Source organism: Camellia sinensis, chromosome 1 (assembly GCF_055761805.1).
Source record: "Camellia sinensis isolate YWXY chromosome 1, ASM5576180v1, whole genome shotgun sequence".
Lineage (NCBI taxonomy): Eukaryota > Viridiplantae > Streptophyta > Magnoliopsida > Ericales > Theaceae > Camellia > Camellia sinensis.
In genome coordinates, this window is record NC_138961.1 from 243292928 (window position 1) to 243315606 (window position 22679).

Consider the following 22679-nt stretch of genomic DNA (forward strand, 5'->3'; position numbering starts at 1 on the left):
TGGATTGCGTGCCCTGGCATCCTCCTTGCATCGTGCTTTTTCTTCGAGCACGGTTCGTAAGTCGGATGACCGGGGCAGCTCTGTTTGTCTAGATCTGGTTTGGTGTGAGTGCGAAGGCCAATACGTGCTCCCTTCAGTGCATGATCTTTCGGATCTCGTCCTCTCAGACCTGAAGTGACGAGTTCTGGAAGATAAGGAATGCGTGTCGCATGTCCTGAGGCTTCTGCTCTCTCCTTGGGAGGGTGTAGTATTCCTACTACGATTCTCTGAGTGGCGAGGGGTGTCTTGTGCTTGCGCCCCTCTCCTGTCGCCACATCTTTAGTCTTCATCTGGCGTTTCAAAGCCTCCATGTCCGCCGCCATCTTCCGAATTAGTTCATCTTGCTCCTTTACGCGATCTTCCAGGGCTTGAGGATCAATCCTCCTCCTTTGCCTGTCAGGACTTTGAGAGTGACGAGGGCTGGTATTCCGCCTTCCCCTGCCACTCCTCCTGGAGTTATGTTGTTGGGACTCCAGATCTGCCATAGGAGGGACAGAGGGTAATCCTTCTCGCCTTGCGCCCCCGTCTGGAGTTAGCCCGTCGACGGCGAACTGCGGTAGTTCTTCAATGTGTGCCATTGATTGAGAAAAGGAGAAGCTTAGTCAAGAGGTTTATGTTCTTGTCTGTTTGTTCCCATAGACGGCGCCAATTGTACGGGGAGGAAATAATTCTCCTCGTATAATCCTGTTGACCAAGTCCACGCTCCTCCATACGACGTCGCTTTCTCACCTGAAAATACAAACGTGAGCTAGCCGGCGGGTGTGTGCCGGAAACCTCTCCGATGCCTAAGTCAGAAAACTTGACAATTAGACAAAGCCCTATGTTCTCAGAAAAAATTGTGTTCAATTACCTCCTCCAAGGTGGTGCTTGTGAGCTTTTATAGGTTTCGAGTGGCATAATCCTAGTAGGACTTTTATTTCTCCATGCAGAGTCCTCCTAGGACTCATACTCCTAAGGATAATGCTTATCCTTTTACACCCTCCCCCACTGCTTAAACCAAGTGGGATGGTTTCTACTTTGGCCGAACTACTATATGACCGAAATAAGCTTGGCTATGCAGAGCCACAGAGAAGGCCGAACTGTCCTTAGCTCGGTCTTCTCCTCCAACTCCTTATCTCGGCTTTCCCCTGTTCAACCATGGTGGGTTTAGATCAAACTTCCAAGTAGCAAGTTCTGACCGACCTAACCAAATTATGACACGACCGGACTAAATGCAAGGCCGGACTTACTTCAAATTGCTACTAGACCGGAGTTGCTTTACACATTCTTGAACCGGAGTAACCACACCTCTCCTGGGCCGGAATAACTACACTTCTCTTGGACCAGAGTATCTATGCCTCTACTGGGCCGAAACAACATTACGGCTTCTTACCGATTCCTTCACACTTTGGGCCGCAGGGCCCAACTCACAGCTCGGCCCAATTCTTTCCCAAAAATTACCCTCTCAACAACTATGTATTAATATTTTTAAATACATTATAATAACAAGAGTGTTACTAAAAACTCCGAAAACGTCACTCTGGAATTACTTGGCTGATTGCTAGACAAATCAAGACATGTAACTGTCCACATCATTGAAAGAAAATTTAGAAGTGATGTTTTTAAAAATCTTAGGCATTTTCGTAATAGATTAATAGATACATGCAGGCCCATGCTTTTGTGTCTAGTGTCACAAAATTAGGATAACAAATCTATAGATATGTGCGTCAATTTCCGACCACATTGCCAATTAAGCATTCAGCTGGAAAACACTGGCAGAATAGATTAAGCCCGAACGATCTGTCACAAAAATAAGAGATTCTGGCGGTGGTTCGTCCATCCAGGATAGATTAAGCCCGAACGATCTGTCACAAAAAGAAGAGATTCCGGCGGTAGTTCGTCCACCTGAGGGCACTCTGACGATCAAGTCAGTTATCTCTCAAAGATAGCAAAAGTCTTTAACTCACTATTCAGAGCATAAAAAACATACCTTAGACCCCATGAGGGTGTCTCTCTTTTATAGAGCATAAAAAACATACCTTAGACCCATGAGGGTGCCTCTCTTTTATAGAGCAAAAAAAACATACCTTAGACCCATGAGGGTGCCTCTCTTTTATAGCTAACACAAACCTAGTCCCAATAGAAGCCTAGCTGCAATGGACTTAGGATTACTGCTAATCTTGAACTCCTAGTAGGATTGGGAATTACTGCTAATCTTGGACTCCCAGTAGGATTGGAAATTACTGCTAATCTTAGACTCCCAGTAGGATTGAGATAAACTCTCTAAGAATCTTATCTTTATCCAAACTGAAGTGTTCTCCGATTCTAGGACTCTTGTCCCTTATCCGCTTATCTCGGATTCCGGCATTCTCGCAGATAACCTCGGCCTATCTGAGATCATCTCGGTGTCATGACCAAGACACGTGACACCTCGGCTGACACTTCGGTGTCACCTCAATCACGTGTTGTCATTCAAAAATTATGTCCCCACAATATATATAATATTTTACATTTAGAACTAAGCAAGACTTTATTACAAAAATACAATGCACACATGTAGAAGTCGTAGAAAAAATAACGAAAGAAAATATTCACATGAAGGTGATCAAGAGAATTAAATGTCTAATCTCCAAACGACATGCTTAGACTCTTGGTTAGCACGTTAAACCATTAATTGTTTAATTACTATGATGATGCAAAAAAAAAAAAAATAATAATAAAAATAAATAAATAAATAAAATTCTTGATTTAAGGATGGAATCACGGAAGCATTAGTTCTGGGCAGAAGGAGTGTGTGTTTCGTCGGCACCAAGTATGTATGTGCTTTACTGGCTTTCCCCGGATAACGTGGCAAAAGCTGTGCCTCCTAATTAAATTTTTGGACTGAAAAAATAATAAATAAAAGGACCAACATTATGGAAAGAATTTTTTTTTTTATCCATACGTATAATTTTTTTTATTTATCTTCACACATTATTTTTGTACTTATGGAGACAAGCTAGAGGGTTGACACTAATAAATGTATATGTATGACTTTCACGTTGTGTTTAGAACAGAGAGTGAAAAGAAATGGAAAATCATGGGTGTGCCATTAACAGATATGCATGTGGTGATAACATGCAGATAATTAAATGTATCATGTTCTATTCACAATAGCAAATTTCACTATTATTGTTATTACAATAACACAGCTAGCTAGCTAGTTTACACAAGTTCGGAGAACCATTTATTTTCTTTGAACTCAGATGCAATTAATTTATAATTCGTTTATGAATTTACGCGTGTTCATACCAGTAAGATTGAATCAGTTCACGATTTCAAGTTAAGTTTATAGCTGTAAATTGGTGCACTTGTCGTTTCCAAGGCCCAGCTGGTGCACGGCTGAACTTGGGTTGGCACAGCAAGCAGAGCACTCTCACAAGCACTTCCTCTTCGCTGTATTTTTTCAAAAATGATAGAGATTCTCTTTTTGGAGGACCTCACAACCCCTAAAGTGATCCATACCACTTATGATGTAAGCTCCACACATACATGCGTGAGCTCCACACATCATGAATGGTGTAGATCAATTTGGTGGTTGTAGGGGTCCTCCAAAAAGGGAGTCTCACTCATTTTTCGTATTTTTTATGATGGACCTCACTATATAATATGTATGATCGTACTTTTTTTTTGTAATTGATTCTGTATATGTAGTCTTTTGTTTTGTTGCTTTGCTTCACTACATGTTTTCCTGTATTCCATACACAGCTCGGCACAACTAGCATTGTATTGTGTGTAACCAAAAAATTGTATTTATTTATTTATTTTTATTTTTTTGTTTAGTTTTGATAACTACTACCACCATGGCACCATGTTTAGAAATCACTGGTGGGATATTGGAGGTTACAGGCTTGACTGGAGGAGAGAAAAAAGCCTCTTCTGGAGCATGAGGTTGAGGCTTTTCTGGGGGGTTAGATCACTGCAGGATACTACCCCCCCCCCCCCCCCCCAAAAAAAACAAAAAAAACCCAATTCTTTCTAATCAATATGATTTCTTTATAAGAACTCAATTCATAAATGGAATTAAATAGTGGTCACCTTGGACTTCTAGCATGCGAGACTGCTAGTCAAATTAGCCAATTTTACACACTAATCAAATTTTGATTGCTTCATAGAAACTGCTTACAATTGGCGCACATGACAGCACAGTTGTCCTTTGCTCTACTTGATTAACAATTTGTATATAAAAAATAAATAAAAAATTAAGAGAAATATTATTTATCACTCCATTTATTTTACCATTTTATTTCACTTCTTATGTGTATTCATTCAATAAATATCAGTGTTTACATGGGATCATCATATTTAAAAAACAATGAAAACTATTTTGCCAAATGAGAAGCCACATTGAAAGTGAAAAATTGTAAAATTTTAGGTGATGTTAATTTAAAAAAAGGTGAAGGAAATTTGGAAGGTAGTTCTATTAGCACTGATGTGGTCAGTGTGGAAACTCAGGAATGAATGTTTGTTTAAAGAGGCACAGCTAGATTTTGCAAAATTGGAAGAATTGGTAAAGGTTAGAGTGGCTTTGTGGGAAAAATCAAATTTGAATGACTTGAAGTACTCAGTTCACGATATAGTTTCTAATCTAAAGCAGGTCTGCTATTGTGTGTAGCAAGGTGTAGCACTGGAGTGTTTGTTGCTGCCGCAGAGCTGTCTTTTGGCCTTGGTTGTGTTAATGTAGCTTTGGGGATTATTCAGCCATGGTGCTGCTCTGTTTTGTTGTATGATTTTTTTTGCCGTCTTTGGCTGTTGTTGATCGGTCTCTCACCAATCTTAGGTTCAGTGTTAGCATATGATTGAGCTAGCTATCCGGTACTAATCTAGTTGAGATTGTAAAGTTTGGTTATGATACTCGGTGCACTTCCTTATTTTATTAATGTAAATTTTCGCATGTATTTGTTTTCTTTATCAATAAAGTTTTCTCTTTGCTAATAAAAAAAAAAAGAAGAAGATGAAAGTAAGTTATTCACGTTGAGGTAGATAGGTATGCCATGCAAACGTATTGCACTATAATAAGTTGACTAGTCCTTAATATTCTAAACTGCACAACATATAAAAATATCAAAATAAGTTCGTATAATTGGTAGTTGATTAGGGTTAGAGGATAGAAATTTTTAAGAAAAGATAATTCTGTGACATAGCAAATGTTTACATCGAGAACCCTGGCATTAGTGCCAATATATCTACATATATATTTTTTTTTATTGAGCTTCCCAAAATGAAATAATAAATCACGCAAATAAAATTTTTGTGCTTGGAAGTGCTCACCTGCCTCGATGGATTTGTCTGGCTAAGCTAATACATTATGAACATTGGACTATGCTCACTCTTAAACGATGTGAATAGTGGGTATAGATTCCTTGCTATTCTCACTTATCCTTTTGAGGCCTTCTCGATTTTACCCTTCCACTTGTTCATCATGATATTATATAATTAGTTTTACATTATTTAACAAGAATATACAATCATTTAATCGTCTTTGTTTTTTATGTTTTAACTAATACCATTATAAGATTCGAGCAATTTTCAAGTCGTCATAGAGATGACACTTACATGCTAAGGTGAGTGAGATTTCAAATTCTAATCTATAGAAAAACATTAGTTTGAATTATAATTTAATTTTTAACATACTAGGCGTCTTATCTATTATCAAGTTAATTAATTAGCAAATTCTTGATATATTTGGCAGGATCAATACCCTATTATTTACTTGAATACATAAGTTTTAATCACTAATAAATGGAAAATTTTATGATATAAAAGCCAATCTAAATTAGCTCTAATCCCAATACCAATATGAGACTACTTTGGATCTTCACACCCATCCCAAAATTGCCAGCCAAAGTGAGGATCATGCCATGCTTCCCTACCAAGGGAATCTGGAATTTTGATGTACACCGAATGTTATTCATATTTTTGACCTTTTCTTTTCTTTTCTTTTCCTTCATTTTCTTTTTTCATCCAAGTGTGATTTTGTTTTTATAATTAGGTTGTTTGAATGCGTTTTCTTATTGGCAGGAGAAAATAGAGAATGAAAATCTAACTAAAATAAGCTTTAATACTATGAAAAAACTAGTAACTAAAATAAGCTTTAATACCGATACCCCTCACGCACGTTAATTCACTATTATTATAGAAAGTAGAAGTGACAAAAAGTGAAATAAAAATAAATAAATAAATAATGAATGGAAAATATACTTTCTAGTAAGTATTTGGTTAAGATGAATTTTAGGTGAGACAGTTACAGTAGTAGACTATTTTTACAAAATTTAATTAATTTTTTTACAAGAAACTGAAAAACAAGTTGTACAAAATTTAGTTAATTAATTATTATTATTATTATTATTTCGCATTTTTTGCTACTCCTAAACAAAGCAAGAAAAAAATTCAATTTCTTTACTTCCGAACCATTTTTATTCTAATCAAATTCAGCCTTTTTAAGTGTTGTGCAAAGAGTAATACATGGTGGTTATATAAATATGTGGACTTGCAAAGTTAATAATAATCTGTGTAGATATTAAATATGACAAGAATAACATGTAGCAATAACACTTATCATGTAAATTATCACACGGTACCCATGTATCATTGATTAATGAATAATTTTGAATGATAATGAGGAATTGATTAGTTAAGTGAAAAATAAAATTTGTTTCACCAATTCATTTAGGTTATTTTTGGATCATGAATTTAATTAGATAGGAATAAACTTAATTGATACTATTATATCGATTAATCAGCAATGGTGCATAAAATATTGTCACCCCGTGAAACTTTTGATAAAATCTTCTTAATTGTTTTTATAACTTGTTGTCAACACTACCTAGTGGTCTTGTAGCGTTAATGGCAAGTAAAGTATAATACACCTCGATTTTAATTTTAAATTTTGAACCTTACCATATAAAGATAAGGTGGAGTATTAAAATTGATGATATATTAAATGGAGCTTGGGGAACCAAAAACATAAATTTATGTCAAACACGCAACAAGCCTCACGTGATACCATGTGCCAATGTAGCCTTTGTTTGACATTTCTAAATCGAAACTAAATAGTAAAATCATATTACTAGTTTTTCTCATTTATATTATGAATCCTATTAGGCAATTAATTAATACAGACTCCTGATCAGAACCCTCCACAACAACAAATTTAAGCAATATTAGCAATGAATTATTGCCAAAATACAGTCAGACACAGAGGCTCCTCAGGTAAAACACTTTATTACATGATCATCAAACTCTTAACACAACCTCTCAAAGAACTGACATAGAAATAACAAGTAGTAGTAGTAGTAGTACTATAACATCGAAAATTTAAGATTTTGAGTCCTTCAATTTAAGGGCATTTGATCATTTTGCCGTCGATCTTCACATGGTACCAGTCGCATTTCTTCTTGTGTTCAGGGACACATTTGGACTTTTCACAGCACGCTACACAATCCTTCACACATGGCCTTTTCTTGTCTTTCTTGCAGTACTTCTCACACATTGGATAGCAACCTGTACACAAGCATACATTGTATACCACATTCTCAATTCCATGAAGATACATTAATGGTGTAACGTTTTTATTTTATTTTAATTTTTTAAATAGGATTTTTACCTTCTTTAGCCTTTGATGGGACTGGTGCACCGGCCTTGACTGGAGGGTGATGGATAGGACCGGTTTTGGGGGGATAAGCATGATGATGATGTTCAGGAGCCTCTTTTGGAGCATGAGCATGATGATGATGATGATGCTTCTCTGGGTGATGGACCGGAGCCTTTGCTGGAGCATGATGGTAAGGCTCTTTCGGTGGTGGATGGATTGGAGCCTTTTCTGGGGCATGAGCAGGAGGAGCCTTTACTGGGGAATGGACCGGAGCCTTTGCTGGAGCATGATGATAAGGCTCTTTTGGTGGTGGATGGATTGGAGCCTTTTCTGGGGCATGAACAGGGGGAGCCTTTACTGGGGAATGGACCGGAGCCTTTACAGGAGCATGGGCCGGAGGTTTAACATGATCAGGCTAAAAAAAAAAAAAAAAAAAAAACAGTACCGATAAATTAATTAGTCAATTTGACATTATTTCACTGGTCTAATGGAACTTTGGCATGAGACTAATATACTAAACATTGATGGCATTGCTTGAGAATTACCTCTGTTTTATTGGCCTCAACAGAAGGCGAAACCTGTGAAAGCAAAGAAAAATGGTGAGTTTGAAAAGAACCTACGCAAATCAAGGAAGAAAATTAAGATGCAATTAAAAACTAAATATGTAGGCAGTTGTGTGTGTTTAGTGGGAGGGAGGAGGAAATAGATATGTGAGCGAGATGTCCTTAGACTCATGACATGCTACGTATTTGACAAAAAACTTTAATACCATAACCCATGAAAAAACCAGTAATTGGAAGCAAAATGCAACATGTCATTGGTTTGTTTTTCACCCATTCCATGTTTTGAAAAACAAAAAGATAGGAAGGAAAATTGAGGAAAACCACATGATGTCATTTAAATTGTTGACAAAGAAACATTGGAAATTAAAAATATAGGAAACAACTTTGATTGACAGTATTGTCACTTTAGTGTGTAACATAGCATAAACATACCCAAGTGGTGACCAAAAGCACATATGCTAAGAGAAAGAGCGTAGCTTTCATTGCCATTGTAAGCAAAGAAAGGAGCCAATTAGGAAAAAAAAAAAATAGATGAGTGAAGAACTGTGTCCAGTGATGAATTAGTCAGTACGAAACGGAGGTATATATAGAATCAAATTAGTCTCTAAAAAATGCAAAACAATATTAGAAAAATTGGCAGCTTCAGCTTCCCCAGATAAAGACGATATCATATACAAACAGCTTTTCTAATTCTGGTTTTAAGGCTCAAATTTCTCATTTTTAATTAGATAATGCGTTCCCAGTTGTCGATGCATGATAGGACACGTTTACGCCTTGAATAACGCAAATTGCTGCAAGATTTTAAGCTTTTCTCACTAGCCTTTTAGACCACCTCGTTTCAATGATTTTTTTTCTTTTTTAATTCATAAATAAATTTGCTAGTTCACAACAAATTAGGGTAGGGTTTATCTGCAAAGATTGGAATGTCAAACCACAAATGATTAATTTTATATATCCTCATGTCCATTAAATATTATTTACCTGAGCATGTGCCCTTATGAGAATCTCTCAAAATGCAAGAGTTTCATATTCATCCCCCCAAAAAAAAGAAGAAGAAAAAGAGAGTAAATTCCTTCATATTCTATTGAGAATTTTAAAGTGGTCAGGCCAAACTTATTTTTCTGAATTCAGAGAAGAAGATGAATAAGCTGAGGATAAAAACTGACACCCAAGTTTGTAGATTCACCAGGTGACAAAGCATCCTCGGTTTTTGTTTCTTAAAACACAGGCAATGTGTCAAGTTTTGAGGCAAAACCAAAATTAAAAACCAATCGGTATGAGAAAATAATTTTTTATTATTTTTATTTTTTGGCTCACATAAGAGATAATAACATTAATGTGACATTTTTTTCGTTAGTTGAGTCATAGTTTGAAGAGAAACCGCCCATGGCTCCAAATTCTTACACTTAAAAGTTGCCAGCCAAACTCATACTGCATATATGTCAATTTGAAATTTACAGAATATTCACTCTCTATGTCGATTTAAGCATTCATTTTTTTTTTCAGCTTTTAATTTGTTATTGGAATTAACTTGATATTGAATGCATATGTTGCATTGAGCCAGGGATCAAAAAAGGATTAAAATTCGATTAAAATACAACTAATTTGGGTTACAACCAGCCGACAGTCCCCTTTATGGGCATAATTAATTACGTTTTAAGCTCTGCTAGTGGAAATTTTCTAGCATTTCTAGTTGCATGTACCTCTGATATCACCTCAATGAAATTTTAGTCAAAAAAATAAAGTTCAGTTGTCAACTTACCAAGTAAATGTCTGGTTTGGAGCAGAGAGGTCCATCTACAATCCATGTTCTCTTCTTCGAAATTTTTGAGGAATTCTTGAATTTGATTATACAACTTACATCCTATGTAGGGATGTAAGAAAAACCGAAAAAACCGACCAAACCAATTGAACCGAATCAAACCGGTTATATTTAGTTTGTTTTTTTAACAAGAATCGGTCTGTGCGGTTTTTTAATTTGATTTTTTTCAGTTTTCGGTTCGGTATCGGTTTAAGCACCTTATGCACCGATCTAAACCGAAACCAACCGTTTCAACATATATTATATTTATAATATATATATATATATAATCTAATAATATAATGATATTAATTAGTATAATAAACCTTAATTAATTAACCTTATCATCTTTATAACCTAAGTTTGTAAACTCTAATTATATTAATTTTAACTCTAACTCATTATTCTTGAAACCTTAATATTTTTAAACTTTTTTTTTTGTTTTTATTTTTGTTAATTTAGAAATTGAAATGTATTAAATGGATGGATTGGATATGTTTGGATGGTAGACAAATAACTAATTTAATATTTTTATATAAATTAATGATTATATTTAAAAGTGACTCAAGTTTGAAAAATTCTAAACCAATTAAATCGCACCAAACCAAACAGTTTCAATCGGTTCGGTTTGGTGCGATTTGATGGGAGAAGCAGTCTGTATCGGTGTTCAAAATAATAAAACCGACATTATCGCTTCGGTGTAATTTTTTACCTATATACCGACCATACCGAACCGAACCGATTACATCCCTAATCCTATGGACTAGTTAGCTTCAGAACCCAAAAGACAATTTAATAGTAAATATGACTCCCTGTTTTGGGGCCTCTGATGGGTTTTTTAGTTGCAATAGAAAATATTTATTTTTATTTAGAAAAGTGTTGGGTTTTTGTTATTGGCAATCCCGTTGGATAAAATTCTTTTCGGTTGTAATTTTATTTGCTCTTTTGTTTAAGTGAGGATGTGAGTGTTTAGATGGGAATCCAACCCAAATTGTACTTATGTAGAGGAGTTTGTGATCTTGAGCCTTTCATGTTTGTTACTTCACTGACTATGTACGGGATCTGCGGTGGTCCAGGGGATAGCGCCCAGGCTGTGTCAAGGGGCTACGCCCACGAAGCCAAAGTTGTTTGACCACTCAAGCGGTCATTTGTGTGCTCTAGCAATGAATAGGAGCATCCAGTATCTGTGCCTGCAAACTGAAATTTTGAGAAAGATGTTTCACCGCTCGAGCGGTTGGCCTATATATTTTGCACCGCCTTTACTCACACCTTCACAATCCTATCTACTATAAAATGCTCTGTTTGCTGTTTTTAGAGTTTAAGCCATCCAAATTCTTGGAAAGCAGAGCTACCAAGGTTTTCTATATTGGAGGCTATTTTTATAATTTGAGAGTGATTGGCGGATTTACGAGTTTCATATTTATATTATCAAGGGGTTTGTCTTTGTTCTTTTATTCACAAAGAGAAGGGTGTTCTTCGGTGGATTTCGAAAAACTTGGGCCTGAAACTTTTGTGGATTCCGGATTGGCTCATCGTTGTAGATTCAACTTTGGACAAAATAAATCCGAGGTGAAGACGGCGGTAGAAGTGGCACATCGGGGTTGGTTCTATTCGGCATGAATTCATTACGTAATTGAGGGTACACTTGTGTTTTGTCTTTTTAGTGAATTATTTTATAGCTTTGGCCTGTGATTTTTTATCACAATTGGAGGCGCTCCAATTGTGATTTTTTTTCCACGTTAAATCGTTGTGTCGATTTGTTATTCACTAATTAAAATTAAAACATAATCATGAATCAATATCTCGTAAATTTTAGATTTTTCAAAAAGAATGCAAATTTATCCCTAAAAGTTAGTTGTTGAGGTGAAGGTGTCCCGCTTTTACATACAGCTCATTACTTTTGTACTCAAGCGATATGGGACTTCACTTCACAAAAAACAAATGACAATTGGTATTTTTTTAATACATGCATGTGCATGATTGATTTCAAATCAAAGTTTGAAAATAGAATATATATATATATATATATAGCTGAGGATAAAATTGAGGAAAGTTCTAACAAAAAATTACAAGTCAATAAACCTGAAATTAGCGTAGTTTCGTAAGGATATGAATTATAAATGTTCCTGTCAAGCATATGACTTCCAACGTAAATGGATCTGCAACAATTCTCCACGAGTCATGAATTGACAACTAGATACATGTCATAGGTGTTGATTTCCAGCTCAAACAACGAATAGTAGCAACAAGAACATGGAGCACATAATTTTAATCATGATCTCTACCCGATTTTAGTGGCTTGTCTTCACAAAACCATGTTCCAACACTTTCTTTATTATTAAAAAAAAAAGAAAAAAAAGAAAAAGGTTTTACAAGTTTCTCGTGACAAACCACTTCGTTATTGCAAAATTGGTTGTACCTATACCCCACGGAACATAATCCAAGCAACAGCAGTATCCAAAAGTACATAACCTAAGACAGAATCTCAAGCACATAACAATTCTATACAATCCACAAGTAAACACTTGCCTCAGTGAGGCAGCCAAAACTTGCCATCAAGTTAATGATTGTGTTTCCCCCTTCACTTGAACAACGAACTCTAATTAATTTGGCCAACGCTGCACAAAACCCTATATGCAATCGGAATTTCTCTGTCTGTCTATTTCCTCGACTGTCACCAAAAAAAAATGCAAAATGTACCACAGTTATTTTAGGGAAAAAAAGAAGCAGGGGGTCACAGTCTGATAACAAATAAATTTTCAGGAACAATTTCCATTAAGAATATGAACTTGAAGTGCTTTCAGAGACGCAAGTTCACAACCACCATCCGAGGGAGGATTCCTATGGAACTAAGTACAGTAATTCTCCAGAATCAGCCTAGACTCTAGGACTCTGATAAACAGCTCCAATATGCCCTTTCTTTGTGAGTTCGGACAGGTAAATCAGAATATGAGGTCTAGATGATGTCCTCTTCATCCTCAAAGCTCAAGTTTAACGTCTGTAGCTTGAAGCCTGAACCTTGTATGATCTCAACCAAGTTGGAGGCCACCCCCGTAGCTTGTACTGTTGTTTGTTTTGTTAGCTGGCACCCCAAAAAAAAAAAAAAATAGCATACCATCAATTTCAGAAGGTATCCTAAATTATTTAACTCCATAAAGCAACAATGGCACACCTTATTATTATAAATGCACTTGTAGAAGGGTTTCACATAAAAGAGCTGATATATTTGGCAGTGATTGTATGGCAAGTACAGTGGGTGGACCAGGAACTACGAAAGATTTAGGATTCCAAACTTATAAAATACTTTCTGTTAACTGCCAGTGCAAATCGAAGGGCTAGGAATATTTTTTGGGAGCAACTTCAATTTAAAGTAATTGTCTACACAAGTAACGCTAACGTTACTTAAAACACAGACAATGTGTCAAGTTTTCGCGGCAAAACCAAAATTAAAACCAATCTGTGTGAGCTTTACCCAAGGTTCTGAAAAGCGGTTGCAGTCGCCGTAACGGTAGCGGTGACGCGGTTGCGAGGTTGTGGTAACCGGAACCGTGAATTTTTTTATTTTTCGCACAATTTGAAAAAAACTTAACGATACACATATTTTTTTTCCATGATCATATTTATTGAATTAAAAATAAATATTGATCAATTTTTATAAATTTTTAAATATGATCCAATATATTTCATATTTTTAAATCACTATAAATTGAGTTTTTTACATTTTATTTTAATAATTAATGACTTTATATTATACAAAAAATCAATCACTAACTATATATATAAGATAAACAATGACAAAAGTAAGAGAATAAATAAGAGCTTAAATATATATATATATATATATATATACATATTTTAACCAAGCCAAATAGATAATGACCACGCTTATTATTATTATTATTATTTTCAAACAATATATAGATAGACACGCACAAACAAAATGGTTTAGTGATAGCAGCTGAATAGAATAGTATAGGTCTTACAGTTTCAACAAATCAATAACATATTCTTCATCTTCCCTCCTCTCTCTCTATCTCTTGCTCCTCTATTTTCTCTTTTTATCTTCCCTCTACTCTCTATCCCTCTTTCCCCATTTTCAGCTTTTTTTTGTGTGTTTTTTCGAAAGAAACAGTTTGGAACCGTTACGTAACGGTGCGTAACAGGCCGTTACAGTTGTTACAGTACCGTTACGACCGCTACGGCAGCCGCTACGACCGACACACCTGTGAATTTTAATCACACTGCAAAAGCGGCCGTACGGGTGGCGGTAACCGCCAAAACCGTTAGGTAACGGCGTTACGTAACGGTTGCGGCCGCTTTTTAAAACATTTTACCTGATATTGGTATGAGATAATATTTTTTTATTTTTTTGCTCACATAAGAGATAATAATAGTAGTGTGACATTATTTTCATTAGTTGAGTCAATAATGGATGCATAGTTTGAAGAGAAACCGCCCATGGCTCCAAATTCTTACACTCATCCCAAAGTTGCCAGCCAAACTCATACTGTATACATGCCAATTTGAAATTTATAGAATATTCACTCTCTATGTCAATTTAAGCATTCATTTTATTTTTTTGATCAGCTTTTAATTTTTTATTGGAATTAACTTGATATTGATGCATATGCTGCATCGAGTGAAGGACCAAAAAGGAAAATTCGATTAAAATACAACTAATTTGGATTACAACCGACCGACAGTCCCCTTATGGTCATAATTAATTAAGTTTTAAGCTCTGCTAGTGGAATTTTTCTGGCATTTCTAGTTGCATTTACCTCTGATATCACCTCAATGAAATTTTAGTCAAAAACATAAAGTTTAGTTGTCGACTTACCAAGTAAATGTCTGCTTTGGAGCAGAGAGGTCCATCTACAATCAATGTTCTCTTCTTCGAAATTTTTAAGGAATTCTTGAATTTGGTTATACAACTTGTTTGGCTCAGAACCAAAAAAGCTTCATGACAATGTAACAGTAAATATGGCTCCCTGTTTTGGGGCCTCCGATGGGTTTTTTAGTTGCAATAGAATATATTTATTTTTATTTAGAAAAGAATTTAAATTTAACCCCAAAAGTCAGTTGTTGAGGTGAAGGTGCCCCGCTCTTTTATACTCTGCATTACTTTTGTACACAGGCGATGTGAGACTTCGCTTCACAAAAAAAAAGGCGACAATTGATTTTTTTTAATATATGCATGTGCATGATTGATTTCAAAGCAAAGTTTGAAAAAAGAATATATATATATAGCTGAAGATAAAATTGAGGAAAAGTTCTAAGAAACAATTATAAGTGGGTGAGGCAAATAAAAAAGCATACCATCAATTTCAGAAGGTATTCTAAATTATTTAACTCCATAAAGCACAATAGCACACCTTATTTAACTTTTCCAAAGCTAGAAGCTATAAATTGGCTCAAAAAACCCCAAACAAACACCCCCATTGTATTATAAATGCACTTGTAGAAGGGTTTCACATAAAAAAAGCTGATATATGTGGCAGTGATTGTGAGGCAAATACAGTGGGTGGACCGGGAACTATGAAAGATTTACGCTGTGTTTGGTTGGAGGATTTGGGGAGGGATTTGGAAAGGGAAAGGGAAAAGGTGTGTGAAACTAGGTGAAATATAGGTATCTTTTATTCACATTTCACCTATCATTTCCATTTCCCTTTCCAAATCCCTCCTCAAATCTCCTAACCAAACACAGCATTAAGGATTCCAAACTTATAAAATACTTTCTGTTAACTGCCAGTGCAAATCAAAGGGCTAGTAACATTTTTGTTTTACATTTTTGGGAGCAAGTTCACCTTAAAGTAATTGTCTACACAAGTAACGCTAGCATAATACAGTTCCATTTAGGATATGTAAGATGCAACAAGTTGCTTATACTCACTTCAACGGTTGCAATACCCTCGACAACTTGAACTTTTAAATTGGTAATGCCCTCTGTTTCCTACAAAATAAGAAATGAAAAGGCAATTGGAAAAGTTAGTAGGCAAATGTTCCACACGTGATGGAATTGTAACTCAACTATTTGGCAAACACGGGTTTAGCAGAACATGCCCAAGATAGATTTCCTTCATTTTACCATGAAGGTAAAAAACCATTGTCAATGTAGAATGTTGTTGCTAGCCAATAGTCTTAAATCCAGATACCAGGGCAAGAAGTTGTATAGCATTCTCTTTCAAACAAAAATACAATAAAAGGAATAAATATCATCATACACGAGCCTATTCACTTATAAAATAATTCAATGAGGATTTATGGATTTACCTCTAAAGCGTTGGTCACGGTAGGAATAGCTGTTTCATTCATTGCTCCTTCTGCCTACATATTATTTATAAAAAATAAAAAATAAAAGTTTGTTATGGCATAGAAGCACATCTGTATATAACAGACAAATGCAAATAAATATAACATTGAACAAGATCATCATGTTCAAATAGTTGCTTACTTCCACAAATTTCCAAAATCAGGCCATAAAAGTAGGATTTTGTTAACAAGACTCGTTAAAAAGTTTGAAATATTTGAACCTTCATAAAAGTACGTATCATAAAAAAATGTACAATTATTTTAAACTTTGTTAATCAATACCTTAAAGGCAACCCTTAACAAGTTACAAGACCCATAAAAGTAAGATTAATGCTGTGTTTGGTTAAGGGATTTGGTGAGGGATTTGGAAAGGAAAAAAGAAAAGGTGTGTAAAATTAGGTGAAATATAAACATATTTTATTCACATTTCACATAACTTTTCCATTTCCCTTTCCAAATCTCTCCCCAAATCCTCCAACCAAACACGGCATAAAGGTCTTCAAACAAAAGCTGAAGCCATTTTATATACAGAAGAATATAACCTTGCACTCTTAGTTCCAATTGGTTCTATTAAAAGGTTTTTTTTTTTTTTTCCCCTGTAATTTTTATAAGCAAACATCATGCCAACTTCACAAAGAAATTAAAACACACAGCCACTAAATCCAACTACAAAACATCCCAAAATTTGCCAAAATTTAACAATGTCACTGCATTAGAATCATGAGAAACCGTGTAATGATGCCCCTACAATTGCAGAGTTGTTATGGAAGTTTCATAAAAATGTCTACTACAGAAGATACACAAAAAATTTGAATCATGAATATAGTCACAATCAAAGAAACACAAAAAGGGCTCGAGTACCTGAAAGAACATGGTGAGGATGTCGGAAGGCGAGACCGGAACAGAAACTGGCTGATCAGTCATAGTCGTCGATGCATCTTCTGGTGCTTTGATTTCTTCTGTGTTGTTGTTGTCAATGTTATCAATTTCTTCTGCTGCTTCTTCAGGAATTAGGGTATCTTCTTCGGCGACTGACGTCACAACAATCGCTCTCCGTCTTTGCAAGTACTTGTTGTTGCTCATTACTAGTGCCGAAGCAGGGTTACCATTGACATTGTTGCCATGGACTTGAATTTGAAGCATTCGAAGCGAAATGCTCGACGAAGAAGAAGAAGCAAGAGTACGAGATTTGGGTCTGTAAATCGAACAGAGAGTGGAAAATCCAGAGTTGATTGTGGCCATTGTTTCTTCTTCAATTCATCATCCGAAAGATAGAAGGGTAAATTGGCCTTTTTATAGTTGCCTTATCTACAAAAACATTCTCTCAATTTTATTATTATTTTTGGTAGATTTTTTATTTTTTATTTATTTATTTATTTTAGAGGGAAAACCCAAAGAAAACTACATAGCTTCAGAAAAGATTAATGAAGATAATTCAAAAGGGACCTCTTCCATCCAGATGGATGGTCCAGAACTCACAACTGCCATCTAAGATAGGCCATGAGCAACTCGATTGCCCAGCCGGGGAGTATGAGAAATATTCTAATTTTAAAAACAACGACTCCTTGCAATAGCTTCTTGAAGAACGTGACCGTAGGAGCATAACAATGGGTCTGCAGCTTGAAGAGCTCGAATGATGTTGAGCGAACCCCCTTCTAAATGAACATCAAGAATGCCCAGGTCTATAGCAAAAGGCACTGCTCGTTGAGCTGCAAAAGCCTCAGCACAATTTGCATCTCCCCAACAATCAATCCTCTTTGACAAAGCCGCAATAATCGCACCAGCGTGGTCCCGAATAATAACACCAACTCCAACTGCCTTAAGGTGATTGAACACAGCACCATCAAAATTAACTTTGTAAAACCCATCAATTGGAGTGACCCAACGGACAGGCTCCCCAAAGACTGGTGTACTAATGGTTCGATGATTCGCAAGGGAGAAGTCAAGTAGAAGTTCACACACCCATTGAACTATATCCTCCGTTGAACGAAAGACTTCATTGAAAACAGCTTGATTGCGAGCACTCCACAAACCCCAACAAAGCGAAAAAAATAGGCCAAGTCCATATTCATCAACTCTATTGTCAATCACCGAAACCCATTGACAAAAATCTGTACAATTCCAAGATTGAACCTCAAAACGCAGCGGACTTAATTCCCATACCTGTTTTGCAACAGGACAATCACGAACACAGTGCAACAAATTCTCTGGACAGTTGGGACAGAGTACACAATTTCCAGCCACAAAGACATGCCTACGACGCAACAAATCAGAAGTGGGGATGATATTCAAAGAAGCTCTCCATGCAAAGAATTTAATTTTGTTTGGAATGCGAAGATGCCAAAGTTTCTTCCAAAAGTGTTGTTGCTCAAGTCCTTCATCCAAAGAGCCTGGTTGATTATTTGAACACATGAGAGCAACTTGTAAATGATAGGCTGATTTTATCGAAAAAAGAACATTCTGAGTGTAATGCCACACTAATGTGTCATGAGGTAGAGCCTGTCATGAGGGAATTTGTTGAATAGCCTTAACATCAATCGGAAGTAACAACTCTTTGCAAAGGTGTAGATTCCAGCATCGCCGAACCGGATCAATAACAGAATAGACCATTTGGTGGTCTTCACCTACTGGAGAAGATATTAATTGAAAGGATTGTGGCCTAGGAACCCATTTAACACCCCAGAGATGAACACTTTGCCCATCCCCTATACGCCATCGAAGACCATCCCGAAGCAATGGTTTAACATCAAAAATGCTGCACCAAGTGAAAAGATGGATTAGACCCAATCGAAGACGACAAAAAGTCTGCATGAGGGTAATACTTAGCACGTAGAAGACTGGCCAATAACGAATCAAGAAACTTCATCAAGCGCCAGCCTTGCTTTGCAAGCATGGCTTTGTTAAAAGCCGCCAACTTCCAAAAACCCAACCCACCAACCCACTTTGGTGTACACAAATCCTCCCAGCTCTTCCAATGTATTTTCTTGGTATTGTCAGAATGTCCCCACCAATAGCGACTCACCATGGAATCTCTCTCGGCACATAGAGTTTCCGGGATTCGAAAACACAACATAACATAGGTTGGTATGGCCTAAGCAACTGCCTAGATCACAACATGACGACCTGTTGCTGATATAAACTTCTCTTTCCATCCGTTGGGCCGCGTCCACAATCGATCTTTGATAAACTGAAACACCTCACGCTTGGTGCGCCCAACAAAATACGGAAGACCCAAATATTTTCCGTTCACCACCGTAGTGCCAACATGCAAAAACTGACGAAGTTCCTCTCTTAATTCTGCTCCCACATTAGCAGTGAAACTAATAGATGTCTTGCTAAAATTGATCTTCTGACCTGAAGCTAATTCATATGTTTTGAGAATGCGCTCAACCATCAACACTTCCGCCACAGTCGCATTACCAAATAAGAGGCTGTAATCTGCAAACAGGAGATGCGAAATCTTCGGGCTGCCACGACATATGCCTATTCCAGTAAATCTATTATCAAGCTCTGCCTGCCGAATCAACGAAGAAAGACCTTCCGCACAGAGGACAAATAGATAAGGGGACAAAGGACAACCTTGACGTAGGCCACATAAAGGGCGAAAAGATCTTGTGGGTTTACCATTCAAAAGGATCGAATACAAGACTGTCGAAACACACCGCATAATAGCTTGGACAAACCGGCCATCGATTCCCATTTTTAACATAATCTGGCGAAGAAAATCCCATTCGATATAGTCATAGGCTTTGCTCAATGTCCAATTTTAATGCAAAGTGCCCCGTACGACCATGCTTATGATTTTTCATGTAATGAAATACTTCAAATGCAGACAAAACATTATCGGTAATAAGACGCCCAGATACAAAGCCGCTTTGATTGATGGAGATCAAAGAGGGCAACACAAGCTTGAGCCGATTTGCCAGAACCTTACTAATCAGCTTGTAGACAACATTGCACAAACTGATTGGACGAAAGTCAAACATTCTTTTCAGATTCGGAACCTTCAGAATTAACATGATAAATGTGTCATTAATAATGTTCATAGGCTCTTGTCGGTTAAGAATTCCCAAAACAGCCGCAGTTACCTGTGACCCAATGTTCGGCCAAAAGTGTTGATAGAACAACGCATGTTTACCATCCATGCCCGGTGCCTTTGTGGGGTGCATCTGAGCTAAAGCCTTGTCCACCTCTGCAGATGTGAATTCACCACCCAACATTCTATTTAAATCGTTGGACACCCGCGAGGTAGTAGTGTCAAGAACATCCCGAATACCCCGAGGGGTTTTCGAAGTGAAGAAGCTTTTGAAATAGTGCACAACAATATCCTCCATTCGACGTAATCAGTACACCATAGTGATTGCTCATTTTCCAAACCCAGAATCAATTTCTTTTTATGCCATTGGTTTGCTTTGGCATGAAAAAAAGAAGTATTGAGATCGCCATCTTTTAACCAATTGGCACGAGAGCGTTGACACCAAAATATTTCCTCTCTATGTAGAAGTTCATCAATATGCTGACGAAGAGCAGAAAAGGAATCCCGTTCCGAATCCGACATGGAGGTCAGGCCCTTTAGTCTTTGAAGCTCCTTGATCTTGTCTCGAATGGTATTCTGAAAGGCGCCAAATTTTCGTTGGCCCCATGTCGATAAACGAGCTCCAATGACGTCAAGATTTGATCGAATACCTTCCATTGTAGGCGTTTGTTGCCGTAACCAATTTTGAAGGACAATAGATTCACACTCATCATCCCGCAACCACATTGCCTTAAAACGATAAGGCCGTCGCCCTCCACAATAAGCCACCGAGATACTTTTTGAGCCTACTAAATCAAGCAATAAGGGGTTATGATCTGAGGTCGTGCATACCAGATTATGTACCGTTGCCAAGGAAAATAATTACAACCATGCCAAGGTAGCCACACCACGGTCCAACTTCTCCCGAATGAGTCCTTGCTGGCAGTTATTGGCCTATGTGAATTTGGGTCCGCGATAGCCAAGATCCGCTAGAGAACAATCTTCGAGAACATGTTGAAAAACACTTATCTGGACACCACTACGTTCACCCATACCAACCTTTTCATGCGAGAATAGAATTTCATTGAAATCACCAATAACAAGCCATGGCAGACCAGACAAACTCGATAGTCTTCGCAATAATTCCCACGAATTTCGTTGGTGAGACGCCACTGGATGACCATGAAAGCCCGTAAACCGCCACGGTGCTGAACCCAAACTGGAGTCTACAATAGCATCAATATGTCCATTAGAATAGCTTTTAATCGAGACTTGAATATCACTCCTCCAAAGAAGAGCTAAACCTCCCGCAAAGCTTACTCAGTCCACCGTAAAGCACTAGAAAATCCAATCCTACAACGTAAGCTTTCAATCTTACGCCCAATACTTTTAGTCTCCATGAGGAAAACTAGAGCGAGATTTTCAGATTTCAACATGTGTTGAAGGTCGCGAACTGTCTGTGGGTTCCCAAGCCCACGACAGTTCCAACTTAAGCAATTCATAATGATTGGCAGTGATGCCCCACAACATCCGCCATGACAAATTCTGTAGGGACCTGACGTGGTGCCAGAGAATCATGGCAGAAACGTTTTGCCCCTTGAGAGACACCCTCTATAAGGTCTATATGTATCTTCCGTTTGCGCCCATCAGTCGACAAAGTAGGCAGGAGAGAAAGAGGGGTGTCGCGCGCCCGTAGTTTCCAGCCTTTTTTTAGTTTTGGACAGACCAAACCTTTGCCTTTTCCCAACTGAACGGGATTAGGCAGGCCCAAAGAAAAGGAAGTGGACAAAGAACTAGTAGGCCTTGAAAAAGGCACATCAAACTCTGTAACTTTGACATCCACTAAAGGGCCACTAACAAACTCCATATTCTGGGCCTCAGATGCTAGGCCCTTATCATTAATAATTGACAAAGTCAAATTTGAATTTGAAATTGAGCGGATAGGAGCCTGCCCATCTTTTTCGCCAAGAGTATCCCCACCAACGACAACCGCCTCCTTATTCGGAAGAAGGGGAGCGCAAAATGGGGTAACCATCTGCGGAGTGGGAGCGTGGTCCATTCCTCGGCAACCGGTGAACCACTAGGGATCAATTGCGATGGTTAAGATTGGCATGGTTATAGAGCACTACCACCTCCAAGCACAGAAACCATTAGAGAGTCAAGTCCAACAAGTTCTTCCTTGATAGGTTCAGAAGGGCGTGAAGGCCCCTTGCCCTTGCCTAACTTCGTGTCTGTCCGCAACCAAGGGCCATACTGAAACTGAGCACTATTATCCACCGTTGAACCCAACAATCGTGTGGCATAATCACACATCCCATGGCCAAGAATACCACAAGCAAA

General features: G+C 37.3%; 3 protein-coding genes across 5 annotated transcripts; all 3 read right to left on the reverse strand.

Moving 5' to 3' along the window:
• Positions 1–7110: 7110 nt before the first annotated feature.
• LOC114261613 (uncharacterized) lies at positions 7111–8914 on the reverse strand. Its single transcript, XM_028201894.2, has 4 exons — positions 8647–8914; positions 8197–8229; positions 7664–8066; positions 7111–7560 (listed from the first exon to the last, which is right to left on the reverse strand). Exons 1-4 carry the CDS (start codon positions 8701–8703, stop codon positions 7397–7399), a joined length of 657 nt encoding a protein of 218 aa, XP_028057695.2. The 5' UTR covers positions 8704–8914; the 3' UTR covers positions 7111–7396.
• Positions 8915–12278: 3364 nt separating this feature from the next.
• On the reverse strand, positions 12279–17631 carry LOC114261614 (Heavy metal transport/detoxification superfamily protein). Of its 3 annotated transcripts, none has more exons than XM_028201897.2 (4): positions 17186–17631; positions 16286–16339; positions 15906–15965; positions 12279–12633 (listed from the first exon to the last, which is right to left on the reverse strand). In XM_028201897.2, the coding sequence occupies exons 1-4, from the start codon at positions 17564–17566 to the stop codon at positions 12619–12621; spliced, it is 510 nt and encodes a 169-aa protein (XP_028057698.2). In that variant the 5' UTR covers positions 17567–17631; the 3' UTR covers positions 12279–12618. The 3 variants fall into 3 exon arrangements, with proteins under 3 accessions (XP_028057698.2, XP_082756212.1, XP_028057696.1); XM_082900086.1 differs by having other exon boundaries at positions 12279–12686; XM_028201895.2 differs by lacking the exon at positions 12279–12633 and adding an exon at positions 12758–13097 and having other exon boundaries at positions 17186–17628.
• A 1796-nt stretch (positions 17632–19427) lies between these two features.
• On the reverse strand, positions 19428–21086 carry LOC145823006 (uncharacterized). The gene is made up of 3 exons (XM_082921764.1): positions 20601–21086; positions 20146–20328; positions 19428–19838 (listed from the first exon to the last, which is right to left on the reverse strand). Exons 1-3 carry the CDS (start codon positions 21084–21086, stop codon positions 19428–19430), a joined length of 1080 nt encoding a protein of 359 aa, XP_082777890.1.
• Positions 21087–22679: the final 1593 nt, after the last annotated feature.